Source organism: Watersipora subatra, chromosome 2, assembly GCF_963576615.1.
Source record: "Watersipora subatra chromosome 2, tzWatSuba1.1, whole genome shotgun sequence".
In the NCBI taxonomy this organism is placed as follows: Eukaryota; Metazoa; Bryozoa; class Gymnolaemata; order Cheilostomatida; family Watersiporidae; genus Watersipora; species Watersipora subatra.
Genome location: NC_088709.1, coordinates 26,381,440 through 26,404,342, shown reverse-complemented (window position 1 = coordinate 26,404,342; position 22,903 = coordinate 26,381,440). Strand labels below are relative to the sequence as shown.

Genomic DNA, 22,903 nt, shown 5'->3' with positions numbered 1-22,903 from the left:
CAAAAAACTTTGAAATTGTATTTATTGATTTTACATCATCTATTTTGTTGAGAAGTCCCCGTGTTTACGAGAGCAAAGGGTAATCCGACAAATTTAACAAACATTGTTGTGTCTATTGAGGTTTGTTTTGGCAGAGAGATGCTCTACTCTGAAGATCATGCTCAAGTTGAAAAGTAATAGGCTATTTTTACTGCAAGTTATTTTCAGTGAACGCAGTGGTTGCCAGTCTTTGACAAGCCTAAAAAATGAGGCGCCGAAATATTTCGTTTGTATGGCATCAAATATTTCTGAGTCAGGTATATCTTTAGGAACTCTTTTTGCCATACCAATATGTTCCAATGAGTCTTTGGGGTCGATAGTCATTCTAATGCCATCAGAACTAGTAGAGCCCCCAGAACTATCGGCTTTCCAGTCTCTGGTGATCCTAGCTGCTGTCTCTGCAGATTCGCGTATACCATACGCCGTATCGCGTTTTGTTCAGTATGTTAGAATAGATTTTTGTCAACGTTTTTGTCCCTGCGGCTTGTGAAAATACAATTTTCAGGTTTAAATACTGTAGTAGATGTTTAACTTGATTTGAGTTGACTAGCATTGTTTCTGTTGTCTGGAGGTGTTGTAGTAGCATAGTCAGTTGTAGAGTTTACTATAGGATTCCTATTGGTATCAGTATTTCTGTTGATTAGTGCATATTGAAGTGCAAATGGTTGTGTTTGAGTGTTATGATTTGGAAGTACTTTTAGTGTAGTGCACACAATGGCATAAGTCTCATTTGATTCTTTTTTATTTCAGTAAGTTGAAATGTTAAAAAAGTGACTTTGGTTTCAAGCTCTTCTAGTTTTGTACAAGTAGATGATGGTAGATTATTGTTTCGTGTTCGTAGCTGACTTTCTACTTCACAAATTCTTTCTGTCGGCTGACTGACCACCTTTGAGCAGTTATTATAGGAGTTAGCATCAGTAGGTTTTGTAGTAGTGGAACTATCTGGTAAGCTAAACCTGTTCATCGTAGAGTTGAGAGTGGGAATAGAAGCATTCTTAATTAGTAGGCAGGAAGGTTGAGTTTTGGTTTTGCTAGCATAACTTCTTCGGATTTAGCTAAAATTGGAAAGCCTTTGAAGCACTGTCACTAAAGCGGTAGAGTTGCTTTTCAGCTACGTTTCAATTGTCATATAGATCAGACTTGTGACCGTTGGCCAGCGCATAGAACTTCGTACTCATAGGTTTTTCTTTAGTGTCATATAGATTATCGTCAATCATTTCAATGCCCGCCGCTGGCAATTATAAAAAAACGTACTTGAACATATTTTCAAAATCTATATTGAAAATAAAAATTTAGACCTGCAGTTTTGATATTTCGATGTACATGTACCTCACACAATATAATTTCCAGAAATCAGCTCGCTGCAAATGTAGCTTGCTCATCCATTAGAAATGAGGGGTGTCGAATATTGTTTGTCGCGCAAACCTGCTGGTTTAGATTGTCGTGTAGCTTGTATACAACACTTTGTCATAGACTGGGCACTGTTGAAATTGTTTTATCAAACGTCGTTCCAATTTTATTCCGATTGCTACCTTTTCGTTCGCAGCTATGGATTACCTATCAGTTTGTTCAGCAGCCCAATTTAATCCACTGAAGAGGTCTTTGCGTTTGTTAATCGCCGTTCGCGACATATACCTATGTAACCAATGATATAAACCACCCCACAGGAGGGTTTTATACCATTGATGTAACTGCATGCATTGGTTTTATTTTGAAAAGAAAAATTACTGGAACTGTTATTGCGGACATAGCCTGATTATTCAGAATCTTGTATGAAATAACCTATAATTTATGTTGTCGGTGTGTATGTTACGCAGACGTTTGAGCTACGGCAGATGTAACAAGTCACAGAGGTTGCTTTGAGCGGATTGGCGTATGGTGAGTATTTAGCTGCAAGGGAGATGGAGGGAGGCTTTATGGAGTACTGAGCATATCGGGCTAGTTTGTCGTTAATCAACATATCGCAGTTCGATCGTGCATTGTCATACGTACAACTGATGGTAATTTACATTGAGTAACAATTGCTTGCACTTTTACAGGTTTATAGATAGTGTGAGATGTGGTTAAGACAGGGTAAGAGGAGACGGGAAATATTTCGTAGTAATAATATTTCGGGAATTATTAAGTAGATAAATTTAAGCTTTAAAACTTCAATAGATAGATTAGCTGGGTTTAGCTGATAATAGACCATCTATTGTGCATCAAGTTGGTACCACTATTCAAGGCTAGAGAAAGCTGTGGAAAAAATATTACGAGATACAGGATTCTATTTAGACGGAGCAAATCCCACCTATGAATGATCTATAATTAATTGTTTTACTGACATAATGTGGCAGGTTGAATAATATTTATAAAGGGCTTAAGTTTTAATCAGTAGACAAACAGTTGATGAAAGTGATAGAGGGCCGAAGAAGTTTTAGAGGAAGGTAGAAAGCTTAACTAAATGATAGTTAGAAGTTAAATGTAATCTGCTTTCGAGAGAAGCAGTAACAGTAATATATTTGATAAAGTTTATGTATTGCTTAACCTTTTTGAAAAATTTGTAATTGCCAACATTTTCAACCTCAATAGCATGTTCTTCTGCAACTAAATTATAATCCTTGCTGTTAGTACTAGTTCAAGATGTTGCACTGGTTTTATTGAACAGTTGATCATCTGATTTTTTTGTATTACTGTGGCTGCTGTCGTATGTCAGCAACCATTGAGCAATATTTTGTGTGGGGATGCTCCTTAGGCCTAATTGTTTTTGCATGATTAGCTTGATCATAGTCCATGATAATTGGTGTTCTATTTGTTAACATGTGTTGTCTGTTCAAGGAAAAATAACTAGGCTTTTAAGTTTTACAACACCCTGGACTAACATCTTTTTATCAATATTATTGATAAAACTTGATGTTCAATCAGAATTAAACAGAAATATTGTTGAATTTCCAATTGTTAATATTGTGCTGCTGGTAATGCATTATTTTATTTAGTTTTTTATTATCATTTACAGACTTGGCTACACATACCTTCAAAATTCATAGCTCATTCCTAGGGATTTGCCGTGTCTACACACTAATTCGATTAAATGATGGATTGGGTTGACAGATATATACAAACTGAATATGAGAATTTGCTGTAGTCGTGCAAAATCCATTATGTTCTTGCTGGATTTTTCATCAATGAAATATTGTCAGTATATTTACTACCTAATATGGATAATCAACAATTTGTGCTAAAAATAATATTTACGCAACTATTCACCTTGATATATTTTGTGCAGAGAATTATTCTTACATATTAATGAAGAAAACAACCGAGTAAAAAGTAGCCTAATTTGGGTTAATAATAAGAATCAAACTATTAACAATTGTGTGCATCAGATTTAATTGCATGAGTTATGAGAAATGCTTGATGACCATTTACAAGTGAGAATATCTTTGTTCATTGGTTGTTCGTGTAAAGTCATGTTGTCATCTTCATTCAGAAGTGAATCATAGATGTAAAACTTGCATTAAAACTGAATAAATTGGAATCGTTATTATGATCATTAAAATAAACTATTTTAGCCAATTACTGCTGCCTCAGTTTTATCGTTTCGACACGATGCATCGACAATACCTGTCCGACAATACCTGTAATCAAAGCAAACCAATTTATGCATTTTGTGGTTCTCCTTGTTGCGTAAAAAACTTTATTTTTACAACTCTCGATACTCCTTTGTGTTATATATAGGGTGAAATGGCGGGTCGACAGTGGTCTAGCAATGCTGCCCAAGGAATGATTGACTTCATCAATAGATCACCTTCTCCTTGGCACGGTAAGAGCGAATTAAAGTTTATTGAATTCTATGAGCCTCTTCCTTGTACTTTGCAATGTCAAGCTATTCAATATTGGCAAACACACATTGTGCTGTGGTTTGCTTTAGTTTTGGTACAACCATGTAGGCTACATGTTCATACTGTTACACAGATCAAGAAAGTGAGATCGCTGACCAGTAGATCTCTGCGCATATCGGTAATTTGAACTTACACAATTTTTTTGGAGGTTTTATTAGAAAGTATTGGTATTATTCTATCATTAGCGATTGTTTTTGATGTTTGAGGTGATCTGACTGCCAGAATGTTTCAAGATTAAAATCGATAAAACTTGATCGCAGTTAAGATGCTCAGAAGAAAAATACATACGAAATGGTGTCATTAGTTGTTATCGTTGCGATAGTTGATATCGGCTATTACTTTCAAGTTGAAGTGTTATGCATCTCTATTCTGTCGGTCTCTTTGCAACTATAGATGTCGTAATTGCACTTGCGCTTGATCTGGGTGTTTTAACCAAGATCAAGTTTTATCGATTTAAAACTTGAACATCCTGGCAATCGATCACCTCAAACATCAAAACAATCGCAAATGGTAGAAAAATACTGATATTTCTGATGAACTCTACTAAAAATTTTGTGCAAACTCATCTTCAAGGGTGTTTTCTGAATCGCATAGAGCCATTTTTATTATAAGGTTATGGACTATGGATTGATAAGCCTTGGCAAGCTTTTAGTTAGAATTTTGTATTATCGTTATCTTGGCTATTTGCGAGCATTGGAAACATGGTTTTTCTATCAGGATTACGAAGCAATATTGACAAGCGGTCATCGACAACACTTTTAAAAACTGAAGAGCGATGGCTTACACCACAGGATTATTCTAGAAAATAAATTCGGATCTAGAATGTTAAGTGTCATTTACAGACCTGACTCCCTCAAGTTGGCCATGTAACAATAGTGCTACATGATTATATCCTGAGTTTTTTCTCATTTCTGTATGCAGCTGTTTCCGAATGCAAAAGACGACTGGTAGCCGCCGGCTTTCAGGAACTGAAAGAGGCCGACAGATGGGAAATTCAACCAAAGAGCAAGGTGAGTTCAGGATACATATGCTCTGCACCAGGTGCAGGTAGCCAAGATCCTTCCAACATACCACTTGCATGAATACTGTAAAACCTCTATTTGAATGCCATGGCGCTCTATTTTTCTACCCTTTCCTTAGAGTGGCGTTGTATTAGAGGTGACTTTCAAATACAGTCATACCTCGACATCCAAGTGCCCCAACATGAGAAAGTCGAGATACGTGTAAAATTTCGAGCAAGTTTTTCCCATGAGATACGAGGAATCTTTGAAATATGAGCCGGCTCTCGAGAGCCACTATATAGCCAAGTGTGCGATAGGCCGCTTTTGAGAACAGCATGGCTCGACCTTTCTCTTCGAATCAGTTTTTGAAAGGTCGCTAAAAGTTATAGAAACACGAGGCAAAAAAGTGTTAAACCGGAGACAAAAAATAAAAAATTAATACTACAAAATTAAATTAAGTTTAGTGAAGAATTAAAACTTAACTTTAAGTATATGTTTAGTAAGCTAAATTCTTGTATATTAATTTCAAAGTTTTTGTTGCGTAGCGTTACAAATGTTTAATGTACCGAACGTGTTGCTGTCTTGTCTCTTTCATACAGCCATTAGCCTCTACGTCTGTCTCCAAGGTACCAACTTACAGTAGTTTACATAGTAATGTTACATTCATTGCAGATTTGAACAACTTAATAGGTATTTGTTATTTTGTTAGCATAGGCACAGAATTACAATTAAAACACGTTTTTCTACTGTAATATTCAGTTTGATGTATTTTTTTATAGTATGGTACTACTACGATTGATTTGTATTTAGTTATTTTGTAGAAGAAATGTTGCCTTGAGACACGAGTAAGTTGATATATGAAGTCAGTCATAGAACGAATTAAAAGCGCGTATGTCGAGGTTTGACTGAAGGTGGTGTTTTATTTTTCAACCCTTCTGTTGTAGTGACGGTTTTTAGAGGTAACATTCAAATAAAAGGTGGTGTTCAAATAGAGATTTTACAGTAACTGCACTGTCATGCAGCTGGTCCCAAGAATGCTGCCATAGCTTTTGAATGGCATTCATTTCCTGCAAGCAAATCAGGGCGCTACCTTTTTAAGGGGAACTAAATATATAACATATGTCTTTGCTGGGTTATAAGCAAGAACATGTTTTATGAAACATGCTTTTTATGAAATATGTCGTTACATTTATGCTACTGTTTATTTATTGTGTATTTATTTATATTCAGTTTTATTTATAGTTTGTTATGACGCTGCCTCTGCTCAGACTGGCTGTTATATCTGTGTCTAAAGACAAGTAAGGTAGAGTCAATGGATGATTACTTTTGACCAAATAGAATCCACTTATTTATTCTCGCTGTAAAAATGATCATGTGTATTCGTTGACTTATTAGCTTGAACATGCTTGTACACTGCGAGCAATAACAGTGGTATGTACTAAAAGATGACATACCTCACATGCAATCGCAGTTTTTTTCCATCTTTCACAGACCAGCTGCGCAAATGATAGCACGCGTTTCTTCTTGGTTTTCAATATAAACGCGTAATGCGGACAGCTATTGAGATTGATTGATTGATTTAGTTTCTGCATTAGTTTCATTTGTTAGAAGGTATTTGTATTCTTTTGTAGTACTTTGTGACGAGGAACATGTCCACTATTATATCCTTTGTGGTAGGTGGAACCTACAAGCCTGGAAATGGATTTAGCATTATTGGGGCTCATACAGATAGTCCCTGTCTCAGGGTGAGTGCGCAGTCTGAATATTCTGTTTGTCTCTTACAGACAGCACTGAAATGCACAGCTTACTCCTAACATATACTCAATCATGTAGTTGGACAAGTAAGAGTTTTAACAAAATATTGGCCAATGAGCATTAGCTCTCAAACCTATACTGGATTTTACACGAAGTTTATCATTTATGGTAGGGTATGAAGAAATACCTATGCTACCTAGCTTTCACTAAAGAGGGAAGTGATACAGATAAGTTTGAAGCCATTGCCAGGTCTGATTGAGAGTAGATGACAATGTAGCTAGACTTAGATCCAGAACGATTGACTCATACAACCAATGCCAGATGCGTAGGTTAATATATTGCCAATAAAAACCAACAAATTGGTGTACGGCATGACGTGTCATAATTGTGCTGTACAACCTTTGGCCTTGCATGGATTACACTGTGACGCATTAATTTATCTTCATATCTAGTAATTACTGCATTTTTTGCTAAAACATGAGTAATGATATCATTAATATTTGCTTTTGATTGCTGGCTCAATGACAATGCTATATATTAATTCCAAATAAATTTCTATGGGCACTTCCTGAACATGTCATCGCCTTTGTATCATTTTGGTGTGTATCTGCTAAACATTTCATCGCCTTTGTCATTTTTATATGCACCTGCTAAACATGTAATTGTCTTTATATCATTTCTGTGTGCGCCTGCTAAACATTTCATCGCCTTTGTCATTTCTATATGCATCTGCTAAACATGTCATTGTCTTTATATCATTTCTGTGTGCGCCTGCTAAACATTTCATCGCCTTTGTCATTTTTATATGCACCTGCTAAACATGTAATTGTCTTTATATCATTTCTGTGTGCGCCTGCTAAACATTTCATCGCCTTTGTCATTTCTATATGCATCTGCTAAACATGTCATTGTCTTTGTATCATTTATATGTGCACCTACTAAACATTTCATTCTTTGTATCATTTCTGTACGGGCCTGCTAAACATGTCATCGCCTTTGTATTATTTATGTGTTCACTTGTTATATTTCTATCATTGATGTGCCCACCTGCTAAACATGTCCTCGCTTTTGTATCAATTTGTTATGTATTATTGGCGAAGGTGTTACTAGTTGGTATTACTAAGTGCAAACAGGTTCCCACCCACATACATTTTTCTGTTCGTTTGTTGTTAAGGTGAAGCCCATTTCAAAGAAGAAAAATGCAGGCTACATTCAAGTTGGGGTGGAGCAGTATGGAGGAGGTAACTGGCTTACCTGGTTCGATAGGGATCTCAAGCTAGCAGGAAGAGTTATGGTTAAGGTGACTAGCTGTCTGTTAGTGTTTTTGGTAAAATCTAACATAATTTGTGCTCACACAATGCTCTTCTTTTGATCTGTGTACTTAGCATATTGTCAATTGGCTGTCATGTAGTTGTCATATTGTCAATTGGCTGTCATGTAGTTGTCAATTGGCTGTCATGTAGTTGTCATATTTTCAATTAGCTGTCATGTAGTCGTCATATTGTCAATTAGCTGTCATGTAGTTGTCATATTGTCAATTAGCTGTCATGTAGTTGTCATATTGTCAATTGGCTGTCATGTAGTTGTCATATTGTCAATTAGCTGTCATGTAGTTGTCATATTGTCAATTGGCTGTCAGGTAGTTGTCATATTGTCAATTAGTTGTGATGTAGTTATCATATTGTCAATTAGTTGTGATGTAGTTGTCATATTGTCAATTGGCTGTCATGTAGTTGTCAATTGGCTGTCATGTAGTTGTCATATTTTCAATTAGCTGTCATGTAGTTGTCATATTGTCAATTAGTTACCATGTAGTTGCCATATTGTCAATTAGCTGTCATGTAGTCGTCATATTGTCAATTAGCTGTCATGTAGTTGTCATATTGTCAATTAGCTGTCATGTAGTTGTCATATTGTCAATTGCCTGTCATGTAGTTGTCATATTTTCAATTAGCTGTCATGTAGTCGTCATATTGTCAATTGGCTGTCAGGTAGTTGTCATATTGTCAATTGGCTGTCATGTAGTTGTCAATTGGCTGTCATGTAGTTGTCATATTTTCAATTAGCTGTCATGTAGTTGTCATATTGTCAATTAGTTACCATGTAGTTGCCATATTGTCAATTAGCTGTCATGTAGTCGTCATATTGTCAATTAGCTGTCATGTAGTTGTCATATTGTCAATTAGCTGTCATGTAGTTGTCATATTGTCAATTGCCTGTCATGTAGTTGTCATATTTTCAATTAGCTGTCATGTAGTCGTCATATTGTCAATTGGCTGTCAGGTAGTTGTCATATTGTCAATTAGTTGTGATGTAGCTGTCATATGGTCAATTGGCTGTCACATAGTTGTCATATTGCCAATTAGCTGTCATGTAGTTGTCATATTGTCAATTAGCTGTCATGTAGTTGTCATATTGTCAATTAGTTACCATGTAGTTGCCATATTGTCAATTAGCTGTCATGTAGTCGTCATATTGTCAATTAGCTGTCATGTAGTTTTCATATTGTCAATTAGCTGTCATATAGTTGTCATATTGTCAATTGGCTGTCATGTAGTTGTCATATTGTCAATTGGCTGTCAGGTAGTTGTCATATTGTCAATTAGTTGTGATGTAGCTGTCATATGGTCAATTGGCTGTCACATAGTTGTCATATTGTCAATTAGCTGTCATGTAGTTGTCATATTGTCAGTTAGCTGTCATGTAGTTGTCATATTGTCAATTAGCTGTCATGTAGTTATCATATTGTCAATTGGCTGTCATGTAGTTGTCATATGGTCAATTGGCTGTCACATAGTTGTCATATTGTCAATTGGTTGTCGTATAGTTGTCTTACACAGTCTTACATTGTCTTACACAGGGATCTTTAGAGTAATTCTGTATAGGCTGTTCTATTAAGATATGGCCGTGCTTTAATTTAATAGAGCCAAGGGAAAATACAAAGTCGGCTGGTAGACATAAATCGGCCTTTGCTAAGAGTGCCTCATCTTGCCATTCATCTCCAGAGAGATGTAAATAGCAAGTTCTCTCCTAACCTTGAGTCAGAAATGTGAGTACAAGTTTCACCTTAGATTAACCTTGACCTTTTGCTTAGGCACCTTGATTCAAGTGTCATTGGCATGGTTAGAATAGGCGAGGTAGCGCATACAATATAACGTTAGTCATTTACTCCTTTACATTTTAGCCAGCGCCTGAGACAATATCATGTAGCTCGTGTGTTTGAGACTGTAGATTGGGGTTCTGTTGATTGTAGACTGCCAGTATTAGCAACAGCTGTGCAAGAGAAGCTAAATCCAACGGAAAAAATTCAGTCAGGACCGCAGACGGATAAGCACCACCCCGCACTTTTGTCCCTCATAGCCAAGGAACTTCAAGTTGAAGTTGAGGAGATAACGGATATGGAGCTGTGTCTAGCTGACTACCAACCTTCTGTAAGACGTATGCTTAGTCTCAGCTGTTACAACTTGGTCTCTTTTCTTTCTAGCAGTTTTGATATTCTCTTTACCTAGCCTTTAGTTATAATGAGTCAACTCTAAAAGCTTTACTTATGTTTCCAGCAGTGACCGAACGCAAGCAATCAGTCATGCGAACTCCAAGGACTTTTTTCCCCAAAAAGGGGAAAAACTCTCAGTAGAAATTTTTCCAAACTCTTGGTCTTTAATTGCTCAAATCAAGCGCGTTCTGTTGTCGATTGCATCAGCCTTACATTACGGATTTGTCTAGTGCCATTGTTTGCTCCTAGGTTGTTGGAAAACTTGTTCATCGTCTCATGTTTATCATAACATACCAATAATATGAAAAATACCAGATAAAGCTTATAAAAGGGCTTCGCAGTGATGCTGACCGTTTCTGACAATAAACGGTCAGAATTCACGATGTAAGCAGTCATAATTAACAGGAAGTAGTCATAATTAGCAGGAAGTAGTCATAACTAACAGGAAGTAGTCGTAACTAACAGGAAGTAGTTGTAACTAACAGGAAGTAGTCGTAATTAACAGGAAGTAGTCGTAACTAACAGGAAGTAGTCGTAACTAACAAAATAGATGTTTGCACCTCTTTGAGTGCTAAATGTTCTTATACTGCCACCTAATCACTCCTTTACAAATCTACAATGTAATCACTTGACCTACCCAGAAGAATGCTTTCACAAATTTAGCTGTGAAACTTGACTGATTACATGCGCTTTCTAAACTGACTGGGCCCAATGTCTTATTGTGCTTAAGCTATAGATTTTACCGATCTTTGTTAATTACCTGAGATTTTTTTATTATCTCACATTGCCTAAAATTCAAATTAATTTTACTATAAAGATATCATTTCCCCTAAATACCGTACATGTATATCAGTGAAGTTATTTTTGAGTCCTTTATTTTCATTTGCCTCGACAACATGAGAAAGAAATCTTGCTTTCTGGAGATTCAACAGTTTTAATGGGCTGCTAAATCTTTTTAGATTATTAATAATTTCTTAAATTATTATAGATTATTAGTATAGATTATTATTATAGATTCTTGAATAATGATAAATTAAGATATTGTCAAAGTTTCTCCTATGATTTAATAGCTCAGAAGATGAAGTAATTAGGTTATTTCAACCAATCTCGTCATACAGCGGAACATTTGCATATAAAATTGTTTGCTCTACAAAGTTTTGCTTATACAAGAATTTGTCTGGTTCATTTCACAGCTCACGACCTTCCCATAACTCCTTAATAAATACTGCAGTTACGTACGCATAGGACTACAGCAAATATTGCATAAAGCTAGGTAAAAACCTAAAGTAATAAAGAATAGTCAATAAAAGATATGTCTTTGTTAAATTATCTCCAAAACTAGCCAACGTAAGTGCAGTTTCGGAAGTTCCTAGGTTAGCAAGAGGAGCTGATGGGACAGGTACTCAGTTTAATTATAAATTAATAACTCCAACATCGTGTGTCTGTCTGTTAGCCTGCGTAAACGCTATGAGTTTCCATATTTTGGGCGAATCCATCCAAGCTTCACATGCAGATGCTCCGTACCTTCTGCCAAGTTGCAAACATAACCTCTGTCTGGTTCCTGAGAACCAGACTCCTAAGCACCCACCTGCAAGCTGCTATATTGAAAATGGAAAAAATCACTTAGGACTACGGGATTTCGTAGTTGTAGGTGTTAAGTATCTGTCTAATAAGCTAAATGTCATGAATTTAAATCTAGTAAGACCGGATCTTCTTTCAAAATTTCCTATCTCGGATTCTAACGAAAGAACATGATTTTTATTATAGTGAAGAATTTCATTTGCCCACAGGAACTCTAAATGTTGTCTACTGAAAATTACTTCCTGTTTAGAGTCAAATATTTGCTCAAATAGTATGTAGAGAAATATAATAGTCTCAAGTCGTATGCTGAGGTGACTATAAGCAAGAGTTTGATTATACTCAGTTAATGATAATAACCTAGTATTTACAAAAAATAGCTGCAACAAGCTATGGCAAAACATTACATATAAATAATTAAATAAAAATTTGAACAAGAATAGTCAGTGATATAAAAACCTATCGATTCAGTTTGGTTTGTAATTTAAGTTTGTTTTGAAAGAAAATCAATGAATAAGCAATTTAGGCAGTCTTGCCTTGTAGATCTAGTAAGAAAATACCAAGTTTAGAAAGGTTTTGTGGGTTTTTATTATTTGCAAGAGAGACGCGAGTCAGAACGTCATCTCTTAAAGAATTAGTGGATAATGACATCATGCTGTCAAAGATCATGCAGTAGAATTAAATTTATGGCCAGTTGGAGTATCATATTTCATTTTTGTATTTCGTTTTATGAATTGTTCCTTGTTCTGATTTAGTCTTGTTTTAGATGTTTAACATTGGAATGCATTTTTCTTACTTATCAGCTATCGCTCATGCTTTGTTGGTTAGTCTTTGTCGGCTCATTTTGGTTTTTCGTAGAGGAATTTGTTTGGAAAAAAATCTTTCGGAAAGGTGCTAGCTTTAGTGGATTACAGGTGCCATGTTTGTGTACGGCATGTCATGAAGGTGTGCCGGAATAAATATTCCAGACATGGGAAAAAGCCAGTTGGCATGAAAATTGATTAGGTTTTCATGAGTCAGATTGTCCTTTCTTAATTTACTGCAGTTTAATGATTATGAGCGGGGTGTTTCCTCTCCCAAAAGGACTTATTAAATTAAAGTTAAATTATTTTATTCTAATAGCTAAGCTTCTTCTTAAGCTAATAGAATTCAGCTGTACATACATCCATATTAAAGCATTTATATACAGTAAGCAGGTAAAAAGTCATTATAACCAAGATGTGGCTAAGCTCTTGTATATGTGGCACTTTTACATTTTAATAAATAGGTCGTGGTTCAGCGCTTACGATAGATAGTGTGTGGTCTTGTCTTGCAGGTGCTTGGAGGTGTCTATGAAGAGTTCGTTTTTGCTCCGAGACTTGACAACCTTTTAAATGTCTACGCTTCTTTGGAGGTCAGTTGAACTTTGCCATAGCATGTGTTCTATAGAGTCATCTAAGTTTGAGAAACCATAAGTAGCAGCACTTATGGGTGGTTGAACAATGAATAGTCCTAGGATTACAGTTACGGCATGTCTTCATATATACGCCGATCGGTGAATTTTTCAAAAATTCGCATGTTAGCTGACGCTACAAATCGTGACACGCTGTGCACACACCTATCACAGCAGAAAACTGCAGAAGGGCATTAATGAAAATGATAACCATTGTCGTTGTTTTACAGTAGACACTCCTATAACATAAGCTCCACATAACGTAAACAGTTTATGTAAAGATTTTGATTCATACTACATAAAAAGTCTATACGATGTGAAGCATGAAATCCACAAAAGTTCTCAAGTTTGATTTGAATAAGCCGCATCTCGTGGTTAGCCTTGAAAATATCACTTTCTCTCTTGCCGCACTTGAGAAAATGATGTATATCTCTAGTATATATACTAGTACCTTGGTAGTCTAGTTCGCTGTGAGAGATCATCAGTTGTGTCGATAAAGCACAGATAATCAGTAACCACGTAATTTTTCATAAGCACTTCAAATGCGATCGATTGATGCAGGTATTAGAGTGTCGGTCTACCAATCAAAATGTCACAAGCTGGACTATCGTCTAAAGCTATCTTTTATTATAACCTTGAACTCTGGGGATGGACAGACAGATAGACACCGCTCTTATTATTGTAAAGTTGTATTTTTGTTTTAATTTATTTTAGATATAGCATTTTATTGTTTTCCTTTTGTGAAATAGACCTTTCTGTCTAGAATAGAAAAAAAGCTTGAGGTATATTGACATCGAAGGTGTGCATTCTCCATAACTTATTGTAAAACTAGTGCAACAATGAACCGAGTGAAAGTGATAAGAAAAGGTTTGTCGATATAAACCAGTAATACTGCAGTTATACTAAAGTCGTTAAATTTAAGAGTTATGTCATCTGTTACTTTTTTGGGGTGACCAACCGAGAGAGTTTAGGAAGGTCTTGGAATGGATTAGGCTATTTACATGTATTTTACTGTTCATACAATGTAAAATCCCTTATATATATAGTAAAGTTTTTTCATTTTGTATGGTCAAACGGGTGAGTTTGGAAAGATCTTGGAACAGATTAGAGCATGTAATTTTCTGTTTGTATACTGTAAAATCCCTATTACGTAAATGTTCCCGGAACAGATTGTTTACATTGTATGAGTGTCTCCTGTACTTTTATCAATGACGGTCAATTTTTTCAACTGTTCTTGTGATGCCAAATAAACTGCATGTAAAGTTGTATGCCACAAGCATGAATATGCAAGCCATCATGTGCATGACTAACCGATCACAGACTGTTATTACTGTCATAGCATACTATTATCAACCAACCGCTGCTACGAGTGTTTGCACACACTCTTATCATGAGAACTAAAGCTGGATAGAAAAAAGGCAAAATGCGCCGGTTTCGTTACATTTTTTCAAAGAACCTTCAAAAGAGCCGTGAGGTTGTTTTATGTAGCTGGCTAACAGCCGCATGCTTATCATAGCTCGTATTTTAGTTGTTTGAATTAAGTTACTGTAATTTCATTTTATTTGAGTTGGGGTTAGATCAGAGATCGAGCCGACTCCTTAGTTTGGTAACTTTTTTAGTTTTAAGCTCAGCTTATATGCGGTGATATACAGCATTTGTGTTTTAGTATGAGTCGATAAATGTGTCTTTTAGATTACTAAACGTTTTCTATTTTACTAAACTTGTAATCAAATGGCTATTTAGTTATCGGTCTGATCAGAAATCTTCCAGATTGTTTTTGATATTGGAGTTGTCTGGTTATTGCTCATAAGACTTAGAAAGCTGCTAAATTAAGGTGGGTTTTGCTGTAACCCTGTAATATGGCAAGTTTACAACTGGATGGTTTGGGAGGACGATTAGAAACTGCGCTTTCCTCACATGAAATGGAAGATTGTTATCAACTCACCAACAAATACCCTGTACAACCATAGTATGTTTGTTGGTTTTTGAAATGTGTTCGCTTGGATTTTTACTGGATTTTCTTTTTGTTGCCTTTGCCACTTGCATAAAAACAAAAAGTTACCAAAGCTTGTAATGTCCCAGCAAAATGTTCACCGACCAAAGTTGCTATACAGGATTGGCTTCCGTATGCTGCTTCTTCCATAGAGTGTCCTTAGTGAGGATGGCTACTTCAAGTTAAAAATGAACTTGTAAGAAATCTGAGTAGATTTTATCAGAAAGTATCAGTATTTTTATATCATTTGCACTTGTTTTTTATGCTTTAATTATTTGCACTTGTTTTTGATGTTTGAGATGATCTGACTGCCAGGATGTTTCAAGATCAAAATCGACAAAACTTGATCGTGGTTGAAACGATCAGATCAAGCGAAAGTGTGATTATCACATCTATGATTGCAAAGTGAGAAATAGAATAGAGATGCACAACGTTACAACACGAATGCAATAGCCGATATCACCTATAGCAACGATATAGTTGATATCAGCCCGTCCCCTCAACAAGTGAAAATCTCTGGGATAGAAACTAACAGACTCGTATCCAATGAAGCCACATTTTTATTATTTGTAAGCATTTTTCTTTTTTTATGTTTATTAGATAATATTTAGGGTCAAAAGCGTTTAACAGGCATCATGAAGGGTGTCACAAACACTGCACCTTTACACCTCACAAGGTGCTACACGGAAACAGCGACCTGCAGCGACTGCAATGAGGCTCTAGGAGGGATCTCATTGAGCTAGAGTATTGCAGAGATTACAATATTTCAGCTTTTTGTTCATTTTTAGTGAATATTTTTATCTGGCGATGTACTGATGCCATGAAAGTTAAGCTGAGCGATTACTGTGAATCAAAAAAAGCTAAAGGCTGGTTTACACTATATCCCCGTATGTCAGCGTTTTCCTTTTGGCGTTCATCGTCGAATATGTGAACCGTACACCGATGGCATCGACAAAGCGACGCGGAAACGCCGGGAAAGTTTGCAGCTGCCAAACTTTCTCGATATTTCGCTGAGCATCGATGACTGCCTTTCAAATGTGAACTCTTTCCGCGATGATAATTCGCGGTCGCCAATAATGTGATTTATTTATTGCCGTTTGTAACCATTGCTGTGGTACTAGTGATTGATTTCAGTGACGCGAAAACAAAAAGGGTTCTTCGCAAAAGTTTAGAAAGAAAAATGAGAACACTACGTCACTGATGCAAGCGTGGATGGGTTGGGTTTGTGATAGTGTGAACACAGTATCATCGACGATCACCGAAGTATTGTGGCATCAACGCCGAGGTACGGCGATATAGTGTGAACCAGACTTCAATGATTGTCGCTCATATGCTTTCACAGCTAGTAATATAAGAGAAAGCAGATTAGTTACTCATCGAGTTTGGTTTGAATCTGTTATTAGGCCATTATAAGTACCTGCGACAATGAGATAGCCTCAGAGCCTTGCATCAGAGTCGCCAGTTTTTTCGACCATGAGGAGGTTGGGTCTGCGAGTGCCCAGGGTGCCAGCTCAAGCCTTCAGCGGTTCATTTTGGAAAGACTGAGTGCTAGCAGTGAGGATCCTGAGGCATACCATAGGTGCATCCCTCAGTCTTTTGTGGTAAGCGGGGTTATGAGGCTATGCTACTGGACTCCTTGTTGCTTGTCGCTGCCAGGGTGTTTGTTGCTTGTATTGTGATTGTTCAGGCAATAACTTTGTTTCCATGAAGCGCATGTTGTGTTTGTAGAGTTACTGTGCGACAGATGTTTCAGCAGACATTCACATGATGCCGATAAACGCCAGCGCTTTGTTAACAAAAATAAGGATTTTTATGCCAGATGTCATAGTAGCACATTCGGAACTGCTCAAATCGAAATAAGATTGACTGAAGTCTTGAAAATGTTTAAAATGGAATAGCTAATCTGGAATTTTCATGCGCATCATTCGCAAGTGCCATTTCCATCTTTTGTAAACATGAAATATTTGAAAATAGTTTGCGAAAACTAATTAAACCATAATAATAATTAATAAATAATTAAAAAAACTCACTTTACTTGCAGATTTTTGCCGTCTTCATCTTGCAGGTGACGCAAACCTGTGAATTAAGCGTGTCATGGAAACATAGTGACTGCAGCTTTCACATTTTCTCTAATTAGCCTGCACCATTGCTGTGAACAAAAGCTAGTCCCTTGTATAGTTAGCTAGTGTTTATATATGCTGATAGCCTTGAATAATCTTGTGTGAAAATGTGATGGTTTCTAATACATGTATATTATGGTTTAGAAATCTATAACGCTGTTAAGCTTTTGTCGTCAGTTCGCATTTATAAATAAGATATGAGGATGTTTTCTGTCAACATATCCTCTCCCATTCAGTGCATGTCACACCCGGTCACTACTTCAATTGATATTCACTCCTTCCTCCAAGTAATTTGGCAAGTTTGATGGCATAGTTGTCTCCTCTGTCTGAATGGTTCCACAAAGCTATCTATAAAAGACCTTGCATGTGTTATTCAAATTTTCTTGATACGTCGCTATTGTAATGACTAGTTAATAACAGTCATTGTTTCTTCTTTATCTTGTTCTTGCTGTTTGTATTATTATTATTGTTATTATGAACATTGTTATCGTTGTGACAACTACCATTATGACTATCAACATTCTTGTCATGTAATGACACGCAGATAAGTGCTGACCAAGCCCATGCTGTACATCCTAATTACAAAAGCAAACATGAGGAGAACCACAGCGTGGAAATGCACAAGGGTATAGTCATGAAGTTCAACTGCAAACAGCGCTACGCTACCAATGCTTGGACCAGCACAGTACTGAGAGAGGTTGCCAGCCTTGCTAGCGTTCCCTTGCAGGTGCTTTTAGTTGACTTAGAATTGCTTCGCGTCTCTGTCAGCTAGCCAGACATGGCTTATGAATTTAGTGCGAGTATCAGACGTTTCAGCTTACCGTCACTGAACTCAATTGTACGTTTGCTACGATACTGCGCTGTGTCATTAACAATGAATTCATCTTGCTGAAATAATTGGATTTTTGTAGAAATAGTAAACAAATATTTTGAAGGCAGTTTTGGCTAGTCAAGTTTTGCAGTGACAGGTGCTTCTCATTGTCCAGCATCCGGTGAATACATATCTCTGTTTTTAAATACATTGTTTGTGAAGTTTTGGTCTACAGAGCTTGTATCACTGTCCATATGCTTCATTTCATATAAAAACAAATTGCCATTTGCTGACAACTAACAATTTTACATGGACTCTTCTCTTGTTTTAATGTCGTTAAGTTTTCCTGTCATTGTTGAGTGTAGATTTTCTTCAGTTGAAAATTTCTTGTCGCTTTTGTATTGAAGGAGATAGTTGTACGCAATGACAGCACTTGCGGCAGCACCATAGGACCGTTGATCGCCACGAAGCTTGCCATTCCTACAATTGACTTGGGTGGGCCTCAACTATCCATGCATTCCATTAGAGAGCAATGCTGTACATCAAGTGTCGCCCAAGCTATAGCTCTCTATGAGGTGAGCCGTTTTTCACAAGTCGACTGACTTGGTAAATACAGTGCACCCCGCCATTCGACATTAATTTATCCTGGTGTTGGCATCATAAGGTGACAGCTGTATTTATATATATATATGTATGTATGTACACGCATGTGTATATGTACATTTGTACATGTGTACTAGTGCTGGGCACGGAAAATAAACCTCGGTGAACTCGCGGGTTTATCTTCTCTCGAGTCTCGGGTAATAGAAATTTTGGGCATTTCGATCTTGCGGGTTTGGGTTTTGGTACACGAATCCGTTGAGTAGAGTGGACAGAAACTCGGTCATTGCGCCCTGTGCTGTACGCACTGTTTAACAACCTGTTAATGCTGCGAGCATGAATATTGGTCGATAGAAAATAGTAAAAAATAAATAAATTGAATAGAATAATAATTGCATTGTAAATTTTAAGATATGTCTGATGTTTGGAAATTTCAGACGTAAAAACCGTATCAACAAACTCGATACCTGAAAAACCTGTTGGCCAAGAAGTACTTGTGCCAAGCACTACCAGCTTCCTGATACTCAAAAAACTCGAACGGAAGAGGGAGAGTCTAAACCCGTTGGCCAAGACATACTCGTGCCCAGCACTAATGTATACATAGGCATGTTTACCATACTTTTCGGACTATTAGCCGCTACTTTTTCTGATGATTGAAGCCATGCGGCTTTTGTAAGGGTGAGGCTATTCTGTGGCTTTTTCTTTCACCGCTAGGGCGCATTAATCAGATTCTCCGGTTAGTGCGCCGCTAGCGGTGAAAGTACCGTCCTGAGTTCTGCGGCCTATACAAAGGTGCGGCCTATGTACTGTTTTATTATCGTCTTTAGGAAAATAAGGCAGATGCGGCTTATATAGGGGTGCGGTTTATAGTCCGAAAAGTACTGTATATAGATATACATGTGTATATATATATATATATATATATATATATACAGTCAAACATGGATAACTCAAACTTCACAGGACCGAGCGAAAGTGTTCGAGTTATCAGAGCGTTCAAGTTATCAGAGCACTGTCACAAGTCCATGTATTTATTTATTTATTAGTAGATACATGTACATATACAAATTAAAATATAAATCAGAAGCATAAATGGCTTGTTTCAAATTAAATGCTTTATTATAAAGTTGTAGGCTTGTGTCATTGGCATGTGGAATCTCTTTATTAGACTAAACGCTATGATGGCTAAAGATAAACTGCTATCGTTATATCAAGCAAGCGTTTTTAACTCGTATATGCAAGACACACAAATAGCAAGCAGCAAGTAAAACAACAGGGCATTAAGTGCAACTAAGCCATCTCATGACATGCTTCTAATGTAAAGTTTAAAACTTTTTTATCAAAAAGTATAGAGATTTTTCTATCACTTGAGATTGGTTTGTTGTTTGAGGTGATGTTATTGTCAGGACGGTTTTTAGATTAAAGTTGGCAAAACTTGATCGTTGTTGAAGTGCTCAGAAGAAAAGACATCTTTTTCTTTTGAGCGTTTTAACCAAGATCAATTTTGCCGATTTTTCTTGAAGTTTATGCGAAGGTTACCTCACTTTTCCTTGCTTCCGAGGGGCCATTGCTAAGCGGATGTTTATTAAAAATAAAATTTCACCAAACCTTTAGAAAAGTCGTTAACAAAAATATTTTGCCGATGGTGGTAATAACGACGCCTATGAATTACGAAAAGTTGAGGTTTACCTCTATGGCTTGGAATAAAGTGATTTTCTAAAGCGAAAACAACCGTTTCGGTAGCCGTTGGGCAAAAAATTGTTCGAGTTAACCACGTTGAGGTCGAGTTATCTAAAGCAATTTATCATTACGTGGAAACGGACCAAAGAAACTGTTCGAGTTAACCATGTATTCGAGCTATCCGAGGGTGAGTTATCCATGTTTGACTGTATATATATATATATATATATATTTGAGCACAAATATACCTATACCTATTTGAGGACAATCTTCTACCTGAAGATTGCAACACAATTGCATGAAACTATTAATAGTAATGATTTTAACCTGTAGTTTTTAATAAACTTCATACACAGCTCTAATTGACTCGATTATTGAGCACTTTACTTTACGGTGTAAACCACATATACTATATATACATGTATATATATATACATTTGTATGTATATATATATTTATATATCTATATATATATCTATATATATATGAGTGGAACCTTCTTTTTCACATTAAATAAGTCGTAGGTAACGCGTGGAGCCCTGGCAATCCGCTCCTGCTCTACACGAAAAATTTTTTAATGTTTATATTATAGTAAAGATTAGTCAACAACTGTAGGTGATCGATTAGCCTAGTTAGCAGTGTCTCCATCTACCAAGCTAAATGGCATGAGCACGATACCCATACAAAGCAATCTTTTATCAAGAACTTTAATTACCTCTATTATTTCTTTAGTGTAACGGCTTCAAGTAAGATTACAAGATCCGAGCTTTATAATACGGTAGATTACTCAAATAATACCAGAGTCTCCAGGTGGAATCTGAAAGAATTTCTAGTAAAATATTTTAAAATCTTTCATGGAGTTGTCGCGGAGTTATCTAACCTCGAGGCATAGGACAACTCTTGATTTTTGTTACAGAGTTTCTACACAAACTTTCCCAAGATTCGAGCTATGGTAGAAGTTGATTAGATGCTGGCATTGATCACTTCAGACCCGTGGCATTGATTTCTTCAGACCCATTGCCTTTCTATTGACTCATATCCTATAGTGGTTTTTGTTTTACACATCATTGACAACTTTAATGCGCTACTTAATTTTCTCATTTGTATGTGCAGAAAAAACAGCACTTTCCTTACTCTATTCTATGTCCAAAGGCATCTGCAATGTGTTATCTCTTATATTGATTTTAGTTTTACCTACTGCGTCTCGTTATCGATTCCAGTTGCTCACCATTTTTTCTTAGACAGTTATGTTATTTGATGACTTTTACAATAAATATTATGAGTTCATTAGCACCTGGCCATTGCTGCTAATCAAATAACATAATTCAGTAGTGTATGCTAATCTTGTGTCACCGAATGTCCTACGTGACAACAAAATATTGCAGGTGAGTTGTTTGAAGTTGAACCATATAGTCATTCATGTACCTGCTCTGGCTTTCGCTACTATTAATAAGATTTGAAGCCTGTTTTGTATACTATATGATGGTTTGTTTACCAAAGGTTTTGGTCTATTTTCTACTCATGATGTGAGTTGCATATTGACCGCCTATAAAAAGTTTCCCTTCTTAACTTGTTACTAGCCCCATGATAATCTCGCACTCCCCTTACCTAATAGTCAAGTAGGTATACCCCGCGTTTCACCAATTTTACTGGCAATTTTTTGCAACTTGTAATAATTTGTCTATAATTCTATTTTTAGAGCAAGACTAGCAAGTTTTTTTACTGAGCTTGTACATCCCCATGCCTACCAAGTGCAATTTGAAGGTTTGATAGATCTCTAATGATAAACCTGACTAGCAGGATTTTTAGGGTGGTAGAGTTGGTCACCGACCATGTTTACAACATGACAAGTATATCTTGGGGTGCAGGAGGAATTTGAGACCAGATTAAACCATAATTAACATAAAGTGGCAGCAATATTTGGTCAACTTGACATTTATACTAGTGTTGTCTCTATGCCTGTAACATGTCCTGGGTTATCGAGATATTTTCATTTAAAATGACTCCGTTGTATGGCTATTCCAGATCCAGTTAACCTTGGTGACTAAATATAATTTGGAAAATAATTTATTATATTACTTATAGAACTAACAACGATGGTTTGCAATAGTGATTTTAAAACTTCCACATTAGCTTGCAATAGACATGGCCAAGGTTATATTTGCGCATGATATACACATTATATACACAATATGGTTGAAATGAGACATTGTCAAACCAGAAATTGAGTTCATCGCTGCAATTGCGTTTGAAATATTTGGGGCCAGGTGATTATTGAACTTAAACACCGGCTATCAAAAAGTTCTAATACCTTCAGTTACAGATCAGCAATTGATCAAAAAAAGTTTAAGTTCTATTTATAAGAAAGAAAATCTACCATGGTTCAGTTATATAAATTCAGTATGCTTCCCGAGGATAATGTAAAGTGATAAGAGAGCTATTAAACGCCAATTGGTATTTGTGGACATGAAGCCTCAACTTCTACCAGCTGATTGTGGTGTAGACGATCACGACATTATG

General features: G+C 36.4%; 1 protein-coding gene across 2 annotated transcripts; it reads left to right on the top strand.

The window, feature by feature from the left end:
• The first annotated feature begins 1,839 nt into the window (after positions 1 to 1,839).
• Positions 1,840 to 21,670, top strand: LOC137386809 (aspartyl aminopeptidase-like). 2 transcript variants are annotated; one of them, XM_068072958.1, is made up of 12 exons: positions 1,840 to 1,917; positions 3,757 to 3,841; positions 4,842 to 4,930; positions 6,553 to 6,666; positions 7,851 to 7,976; positions 9,601 to 9,725; positions 9,930 to 10,107; positions 13,063 to 13,140; positions 16,576 to 16,773; positions 17,837 to 18,019; positions 18,511 to 18,678; positions 21,300 to 21,670. In XM_068072958.1, exons 1-12 carry the CDS (start codon positions 1,915 to 1,917, stop codon positions 21,348 to 21,350), a joined length of 1,398 nt encoding a protein of 465 aa, XP_067929059.1. In that variant the 5' UTR covers positions 1,840 to 1,914; the 3' UTR covers positions 21,351 to 21,670. The 2 variants fall into 2 exon arrangements, with proteins under 2 accessions (XP_067929059.1, XP_067929058.1); XM_068072957.1 differs by having other exon boundaries at positions 1,902 to 2,039.
• Positions 21,671 to 22,903: the final 1,233 nt, after the last annotated feature.

What these genes read in the sequence shown, in the direction of transcription:
- LOC137386809 (XM_068072958.1), top strand. An exon ending in GCATCCCTCAGTCTTTTGTG is followed by an intron (nt 16,774 to 17,836) that starts GTAAGCGGGGTT and finishes AATGACACGCAG; the next exon opens with ATAAGTGCTGACCAAGCCCA. An exon ending in AAGCTATAGCTCTCTATGAG is followed by an intron (nt 18,679 to 21,299) that starts GTGAGCCGTTTT and finishes TTTTTGTTACAG; the next exon opens with AGTTTCTACACAAACTTTCC.